Source organism: Hippoglossus hippoglossus, chromosome 4 (genome assembly GCF_009819705.1).
Source record: "Hippoglossus hippoglossus isolate fHipHip1 chromosome 4, fHipHip1.pri, whole genome shotgun sequence".
Taxonomy (NCBI): Eukaryota; Metazoa; Chordata; class Actinopteri; order Pleuronectiformes; family Pleuronectidae; genus Hippoglossus; species Hippoglossus hippoglossus.
The window spans coordinates 25752163-25761750 of record NC_047154.1 but is presented as its reverse complement, the minus strand read 5'-3'; the positions used below and the strand labels follow the sequence as shown (position 1 = coordinate 25761750).

Here is a 9588-nt window from a genome sequence, read left to right as displayed (position 1 = left end):
TGTTTTATGAGCCTGTGGGTCAGTTACCTCCGGGATGCAGCAGCTGCTCCAGTCAGCAGGGGGCAGTGGTCAGTCATGGCCGCAGCAGAACAGCCCGGACCTCACAGGTGACTCAGCCCGGCCTCCTGCTCTTCCTCCTGCTCCTCCTGCTCCTCCTCCTCCTCCTCCTCCTCTTCCTCCTCCTCAGTGGTAACACATGTAAATCACACAACAAAGAGCGGAGTGGAGACACTCAGGTGAGACATCAGCTCGTCACAGATCATCACTTTCTTATCTCGTCTTTAATTCTCATCTTCTCTCTTCTCTCATGATATTTAAATTATTTCAACGAGCCTGGATTTATACATTTTATTGATTTAAACCTGATTTATTTCTAAGAATTCCACGAGCTCTTATTAAAGTGACTTAATACAAATAAACATTTAGACATTTACTCAGTGAAAAAACAGTTTGTTTTACTTTACAACTTCTCAAGATTTTAACTGTAAAGTTTTTCACTTTTGTTCAAAAAAGAGATTCATCAAACATGTTTGTTCGTTTTTGACTCAATTTGTGGATTTGAAGGAAAATGAAAAAAGAAATAAACATAAATAGGAGAAGACAACTTGACGTATTTTATTAAATCTCTTAAACTCTCTTAGGACCAGGTTCACTCTCTTAATTTAAATTATACATTACTTAAATTACAAAAAGGTGTTTTCTATTTATATCTCCTTTAATCCGTGGCTGGAAAACACACACATATATAATCTCCTGAAGATAAAACACTTATTCATTCTTTTTGTAAATTCAATTAAATTATTATGGAGCAAACGAGTCTGTTCAAACGTTTTTTTAGACACAATTATAATTTAAATTAAACGTGAGCGACAAGTTAAATTAATAAAAAGCATCTGAACGTTTTCTTGAAATCAAATCCCCGAAATAAAAACAAGAGTAAAAGCTTCACAGTTGTTTTTAAACGTGTCCTGTTGTTTTATTTTATTCAACTGGACGTTTCTCGGATTGATAATAAACTGATCATCTACCCGAGAGACATAATTATATAAAACAACAGTTTGTGTTTCTCTGTTTGGTTAAATACATTAAACCTCTGTGGTGTTTTCTGACCTTCGTTTCTCCTCGTGTTGGTTTTTCTCTTCTCTGGAATCAACACGTGACGCTTTGATGCTCGTTCGCACCCGCACGATCCGTGTGAAAGACATTTGGACGAGTTCAAATTAAAAAGCGTCACCTCGAGGTCCCGGTTCTTCTCACCCAGCAGCCAAATGATCTCCATTTAACCTTTAATGAGTCCACACACACACACACACACACACAGACACACACACACACACACACACACAGACACACACACACACACACACACACACACACACACACACACACACACACACACACACACGCACAGTTGGGGGGGCTCTTTCATGTCCATCTGTTGATTCTGAGGTTTCTCTCACTCCGCGGCCTCGTCGCTCTCTGTGGATCCTGATCGTTGGACCCTCGGCTCTAATGACGGAGACGAGGTTTGAATCACGCAGGTGTGAAACTTTAATTTAGGAAAATCCCCCAAATTCCCACGAAGGCCTGAAGGCGACAGAAATCACAGAATGACCTTTTTTTTTAGTTTGCGCCATTTTGGATCATTTCCACTTTTACGCATGAGCTCTAATGGTTCAGGGACGGAGAGGGGGGGGGGGGGGGGCAATTTGTTCAGATGTTTCCACCCCATGATAATCTCACTTTCTCGATTTCAAATAAATAAATAAACTTATATTGTAGATCTCGATAAGATAAACTTTAAAGTATTAAACAGTCTTTGGTAGTGTCATTAAGTTTAGGCCTGTATTTTTCAGCCATTTGGGCACACCCTCTACAGCGCTTTAATAACTCATGTTTAAACTGATGAGGAGGAGGAGGAGAAGAGGAGGAGAAGAAGAGGAGGAGGAGGAGGAGGAGGTGGGGGGGTGGTGTAGTAACTTTTATCGACGCGCAGCTTTTCCACAGGTTCATTTCGTCCTCCAATTGGATGATGGCGCACACTTTCTGGGAGGAGCAGCCGCAGCAGCCAAAAGGGAGGAATACATGTGAAGGGTAAAAAAAAAAAAAAAGTTGCTCGCGGTGTAGAGTCACTCGCGCTCCTCCAGCTTCACTTTCAGCCTCCTCCGTTTCCCAAAGGCTCAGTGCGGCCGCGAGCGCTCTCTCCGGTTCACCGTGGCGAGCTGTGGCTCGAACAAGGAGCTCCGCACCGTAAAGAACCGACTCAGACCTTTGACGGAGTCGCCGCGCGGCCACAGGCTGTGAGTTTCGTCGGGGGGACGCAGTTTGGAGAGGTTTTACGCATTGCGCAGGATGCAGGCGCGCTACTCCGTCTCCAGCCCCAACTCTTTGGGAGTCGTACCGTACATCAGCAGCGACCAGAGCTACTACCGGGCCGGTGGTGGATACACCGGGATGCCTGCGCCCATGAGCATGTACTCCCATGCGGCCCACGACCAGTACCCGGCCAGCATGGCCCGCGCGTACGGACCGTACACCCCGCAGCACCAGCCGAAGGACATGGTCAAACCTCCGTACAGCTACATCGCCCTCATCACCATGGCGATCCAGAACTCACCGGAGAAGAAGGTCACCCTGAACGGGATTTATCAGTTTATCATGGAGAGGTTCCCGTTCTACCGGGACAACAAGCAGGGCTGGCAGAACAGCATACGGCACAACCTGTCCCTCAACGAGTGCTTTGTCAAAGTGCCCCGGGACGACAAGAAGCCCGGTAAGGGCAGCTACTGGACCCTGGACCCGGACTCCTACAACATGTTTGAGAACGGCAGCTTCCTGCGGCGCCGGAGGAGATTCAAGAAGAAGGACGTGCAGAAGGACAAGGACGAGAGGCCGGGGAAGGACCCGTCCTCCCGCACCCCGGGCCGGGAGCAGGAGCCGCCGGCGCAGGGCGCTCAGCCGGTGCGCATCCAGGATATAAAGACTGAGAACGGGAGCTCCACGCCGCCGCAGGCCGAGTCCCCGTCCCTGAGCACCGTGCCCAAGATCGAGAGCCCGGACAGCAGCAGCAGCAGCATGTCCACCGGCAGCCCGCACAGCGTGCCCTCCACCCGCTCCCTCAGCATGGACGGACCCGAGCACCACCACCACGGCCAGGCCCCGGCGCAGGGCTTCAGCGTGGACAACATCATGACCTCCCTGCGGGGATCTCCGCAGGCCGAGCTGTCGCCCCCTCTCATCGCCTCCCCCCGGACAGGTATCACCCCCTCGCTGTCGCTCAACTACTCCCCCAACCAGACCTACGGCTCCACGACCTGCAACCAGAACGTCCTCTCCTCCAACTCCAACGCGACCTATCACTGCAACATGCAAGCCATGAGCCTGTACGCGGGGGATCGATCCACCGGCGGCCACCTGGCCCCGTCCACCACCGTGGAGGAGGCGCTGCCCGACTATTGCATCACCACGACCAGCGCGTCCCCGCTCGGGCACAGCAACGTGAACCAGGCGGGCCAGGACGGCCACCACGCGCACCAGGGCCGGATCGCGTCCTGGTACGGGGACCTGAGCCACTTGAGCCCGGGGTACCCGGCGCAGCAGCAGAACTTTCACTCCGTGCGGGAGATGTTCGAGTCCCAGCGGATTGGGCTGAACGGCTCCCCGGTGAACGGGAATAATAGCTGTCAGATGGCCTTCCCGTCCGGCCAGTCCCTGTACCGCACCTCGGGAGCTTTTGTTTATGACTGCAGCAAATTCTGAACACTACGAAAATAACTCTAATATATATTTTCTATATTTTTTGTACCTTTGGTCTTTGCCTCCGCGGACAGAGATCGATCTGTTGTCGTTACTCCACAGACACGTAAGTTTCCTTCCCTCTCACTTTGAGATTTAGTTTTTCAAGAAGTGTCAAACAGCAGCAGCTCGTTGTGACTGTAAATTAAATCTAATATAGTAATTTATTTTTTAGGAGAAAAGGGGGAGTGGTTGGATGTTGAGGACCAAACACTTTAACGTTTTCCAGTTTTCTGATTGTGCCTTTATTTGTCCTTGTATAGAAATAGAGGGGAACCCTGTAGCCTGTATTTTATTCATCTTGTCTCATTTGTTTAAAAAACCCATTTTGAAGGCATTACAACTGTTTCTTTAATAAAGTGCCGTCTATTGGATTTTAATTGGAGTGGTTTATTAGCTCAGGGGATCTTTGAAGAAGCGTGTCGGTACAAACAGAGGCTGATGATGAAGAATAATCAAATACGTTTGATTTTTGAAATTATTCTCAGTTGCTAAATGCTTTAAAAATGAGGGCCACTGAAAAAAAAATAGTACATTTTGGGGAAAATACGCACGAGATGCAGTTTTAGTGGCGTTACTCCTTCATCAAGGTATTTTAATTCTCATAATTTGGATTTTTAAAAGTGTAAAAGCACAAAAACAACCAAATAACAGAAGAATCAAAGGCTCACGTGAATATGTGGTTGAAGAAGAGATGTTTTATTTTAGGGTGTCCGGGTATTTGCGTCCTGCCCAGTGAGGTTACATCTGAAATAAGAGTGTGTGTGTGGAGGGGGGGGTGGGGGGTGGGGGGGGGTGATTCATGCTCCTTTTCTGTTTCAAACTTTCACTGAGAAGCTGGAGACTTGATTTTCAGCTCAGTAAATAAATACACGTGTAGCAGCGGAATGAAGGAACTGAAGGAGCCAGTCAGCAAAACAAATCAGTCATTACAACCGTGTGTGTGTGCGTGTGTGTGCGTGTGTGTGTGTGTGTGTGTGCGTGTGTGTGTGCGTGTGTGCGTGAGGGAGGGTTTGGATGGAGGGATGAAGGAGGAGGAGGTTGTGTTCAGAGGACACTGACGGTCCTGGTGAAGATGATGAAGATGATGAAGATGAGGAGCAGTGTGATGAAACATGGCTGCTGATGTTTGTTTATTCCTTGGTGACGTAAGACCCCCCCACTAAAAAACTAAAAATAAATAAATAAAAGATAAAAATAAATAAAAATCCACATTTTTATTAAGATTTAAACTCTTCATCATCAGGCTTTTGTTTTTTTTAATGTACGTTGTTAAAATGTTTTTTTTTTTATTCTTAAGTATTTAGTTGAAGTGCAGATTCGCAGTTTCAGAGATTCAGATTATTTATTGATCGATGAAAATACATTTTACAGATGATTTATCACCTGAAACATACGTGATTATAACATCAAGACTTTTTATGATTATTTAACATCAAACAATCAGCCAGTAAAATATAGATTTTCATGATTATTTGCGATTTAAAATAACGCTGAATATAATATTTTACAATGTGAATAATCGTAAAAAATATTGAAGTACGCGTACAATCAGAATTAAACCTAAACCTCTCCTGAATACAGTAAATACAACAACAACTAATACTAATAATAATGACAATAATAATAATAATAAACAGATTATTAAGAGTCTGTTTGTTTTCCCTAAATTGGACCGTTTGATTTTTTATTAACAATAAACTAATTAATTTATATTTCTTTCATTTAATGCTCGAGCTCTGGAAGCGTCTCGGCCTCAACCTGCGCACTGACACAGGCTGTGTGTGTGTGTGTGTGTGTGTGTGTGTGTGTCTCTGTGTGTGTGTCTGTGTGTGTGTGTGTGTGTGTGTGTGTGTGTGTCTGTGTGTGTGTGTCTGTTTCAGGGGTTTGAGATTTCAATGAGCAAACACTCATAACAACGTACAATCTGTGTGCGTCTCTGCTGCAGCTTCTCCTGAGGGTTCATCTCAGAATCATTAAAACACACAAGATCAACGCGTTAGATTAAATCCACCTTCTTCTTATATATATATATATATATTATTATATATGATCATAGAAATGAAGATTGTTGCTTCTAAGCAAACGTCTTCGTGATTGATGCTCCACTCGGAGTCAGGAAGGAAGTTTCACTGTGGGCTGCGAATCATTTTTCATCATAAAGGACGAGACAGGAGGAGGTGGTGGAGGAGGTGGTGGAGGTCAGAGGAGAGGATGTCAACAATGCACTTCAGGAAAAGACGCAAAAAGGAGCCTGAAGCAGAGTCTGACACCTCCTCATCCAGAGCTGCTCCTCCACCCGGTCTGCAGCAGAGCCTGGAACAGCCTCATCCAGAGCTGCTGCTCCTCCACCGGGCCTGTCTCCTCCAGAGCTCCTCCACCGGGCCTGTCTCCTCCACTGCTCCTCCACCGGGCCTGCGCAGCGCTGCAGCCCGGGGCACCGAAGCCCTCCCGGTGCGTAAAGGGACGGAACGAGTCCAACAAACCTCGTCACGCCGCCAATCAGCTGTAAAACTCCACTAAAGCGTCATCAAAACGCACAATTAAGGAATTACTCGCGTACCAGTCCTAATTGAGATCAGAGCTAGAGCAGACTCCGCCCGGAGGGACCGCTGCACTCGGAGAATCCACCGCATGATGTTGAACAGACTCATGAGGATGTTCCGAGTTGTAAAGAAACTCGAGCTCCCAGCGGCTGTTTGCGGTGATTGACAGGCGGAGGAGCTTCTGCAGGGAAACACCTGGAAACACCTGGAAACACCTGGAAACACCCGGGAGCTTCAGGAGAGACTTTGAATTCTCACATGAGGATCTGTGCGATTTAGTTCTTATTTCTTTTAAATGCTCCAACAAACAGATTCCACTGAATTTAACTTGATTAAAACAGAAGCAGTTTACGGCCCCTTGTTATTTGATATTTCACATTTTATTAAAGCAGAAGCAGCTTCTGTGTTATATTTAATTTTTAGCCAATTTCTGGAGCTGGAACCAAATCGAAGAAATCAATTTGCCCAAATTAGCGATTTTTACAAAGAACACATCTCCTCTAAAATCCTGTTAAACTGAATTAAATTCGCCATAAATGTGTATTAGATATTATTATATGACTTTAGACTCATTTTAAGAGAACATATTGAATTTAAAAACTGAAGGCCTGAAGAGTTAAACACTAAATATCAGAGGTTCGTTAAAATTAACACCTTCAGACCAAACTGTCACTTTCTCACACAATCTGGCCCGTGTTGTGTGTGTGTGTCTGTTTGTTGTGTATGTGTTGTGTTGTGGTGTGTGTGTGTGTGTGTGTGTGTGTCGAGAGAGTTTAATCCCTGCAGACTGGAGCGATGACTGAGATCCCAACGCCTGCTCTTTAATTTCGCTGGATTCTGGCAGCGACATGTTGCTGTCTGGGTTGTGTGCCTCCTGTGCGTGTGTGTCTGTGTGTGTGTGCGTGTGTGTGTCTGTGCGTGTGTGTGTCTGTGTGCGTGTGTCTGTGTGACTTCCACGATGAGTTAAATCCTTGATCCTGTTTGCACATTAAACCAATTAAAGCCTTAACGATGAGTAAAATATTGTAGAAGAAGATTTGATTGATGAGTCTCAGAAAACTTGTATCTGCTTGGATCATTATTTATATTATTAAAAAAACATTTGTAACTTCCTAAATATATTTTAATCCATAAAATGGAACTCATCTTATCATTATCATTTTTAAAGAAACGTTTAAACTGTACGTATTACATTTGAATTCAGTCTAAAACTCCACAGCCTGAATTATTATTATTTTTATTATTATTATTTGTAACTGAGTTATTGCTATTTTCGTATTTGTGATCGATTTAATCTGCGTCCACGTTTCCCCAGAACAAACCACAGCATCCAGCACCAGTGGAATAAAAACATAAATATATATATGAAGTTATTTAAGATTATAATGTGTATTGATGCTGATGGAACTGAAGCGTGTTAAACTGTTAAATCCACAGATTCTCTTCTGTCTCATCCAGATGGGATTCGAACCCCCCTCCCTTCTCATCGTCTATGCACATACGAACAGAAACGGTCTCGTGTCTCCTGGTGTCTCCTGGTGTCTCCGTGAATCTGCTCCACCTCCTGAGCTCGGACCCGTTTAATCCTCTCCACGTGTTTGTTTAGCTGCTCCGAACTTTTCCTCTTCACGCAGCAGATCCTCGTTTCTGTTCTTCCTCCGCGCGCCAACAGCTCAACCCGATCACAGCCTAATTGTTGCTGAGGGCTTCACGCTGCACCTGTGTGTGTGTCTGTGTGTGTCTGTTAGTGTGTGTGTGTCTGTGTGTGTGTGTGCGTGTCCACATCTGGTTCTCATTCTGCGGCCCAGACGCTGATCTCCACAAACACCATCACAGAAACAGAAACTTCTTGTTTTTTTGAAATGTCCCAAAAGTTTCGTGTCTAAAATCTCAGACAGAGATTTTAGACACGAAAAAATATCATCACGTGATTCTACCTGTAAGTAACTGAGTATATTTACTGGAGTACTGCGGAGTAGACGATTACTTCTAGTTTTATTAGATGTTTCTATATTTTCCAGCTCCGGCATGTTCACGTGGAAACGCTGTGATTTGTAAGTTCATATGTAGAAAGAAAAAACGATGCTTTGTTTGAAATAAAACATTATTAATTAAATAAGATAAAATCAGCTTCATATTGTATTAATATAAACTTAAAAACGCATCAAAACAATTATAAAACACAGCGAACACGAGTAAATACAATTTGTACTTTTATCAGAGTATTTGATTTTGTGGTTCTTTTACTTTTAATCTACTAAATTATCTGAATACATCGTTCAGCTGTGGTAACTTCACCAGAATACTTATGAATACTGCCAAAAGAATAAATGTATTTCATCATGCATATTATATTATTCAGGGTTTCAGATCTAATAAGATTCGTAGGCTACAGACCATTTTTATAGGTGCATATTATATTATTAATAATCCAACAGGATGCAGGGAATTAAAACTGCATCATAAAGATAAATTAAACTACTATTTAAAAACATAACTTTGCAGAAACATGTTTGATAAATCTAATAAAGAGGAATATTGTCATGCAAACATTAAATTAATTATCTGGGTTTTTTAAATTTAACTGCAGATAAATTACCACAGATGTTATCGTTGAAGTTTCACTGCACCGACTCAGTGTTATTATATTAAAGAGAAATAAAAGCGAGCGTGTTTAAACGACTTGTGTAAGAGATGGAAACTGTCACCGGGACCTGAGGCGGCTCGTGTCCGCGTCTGCTCCGCGTTTAACGGCCTCAAACTCCAGGAGCCGCCGAGACCAGAAGCGTCTGAAAGCGGGTCTGTTGGAGTCCGGAGCCCGAGGAACACGCACTTCCTGTCGAATAAAAGAGGCCAGTGTGCTCGAGGGGAGAAAAAATAAAAAACCTGGAAAGCTGGAGGGAGGGAGAGGGAGAGAGGGAGAGAGGGAGAGAGAGAGAGAGAGAGAGAGAGAGAGAGAGAGAGAGAGAGCTGAGCCAGACGACCTCTACACAACCTGGACACACACACACACACAAACAAACACACACACCTGCAGGATGTTTTTTTGCAGCTTTCTTCTTCTGCTGCTCTGAAGAAACAAAAACACACAAACAAAGAAGAAGCAGGAGCCGCCACCACCTCAACAAACACACACACACACACACACAAACACAAACACACACACACACACACACACACACACACACGTGAACTCGTCTTCATCACCGCTTTGTGTGGAAATTAAGAAAAACAACCAAGTGACCGA

The 9588-nt window shown here is 44.3% G+C and overlaps 1 protein-coding gene across 1 annotated transcript; it reads left to right on the top strand.

The window, feature by feature from the left end:
* The first annotated feature begins 2015 nt into the window (after positions 1–2015).
* foxc1b (forkhead box C1b) lies at positions 2016–4171 on the top strand. Its single transcript, XM_034583618.1, has one exon. The coding sequence runs from the start codon at positions 2353–2355 to the stop codon at positions 3757–3759; it is 1407 nt and encodes a 468-aa protein (XP_034439509.1). The 5' UTR covers positions 2016–2352; the 3' UTR covers positions 3760–4171.
* The last annotated feature ends 5417 nt before the right edge of the window (positions 4172–9588 follow it).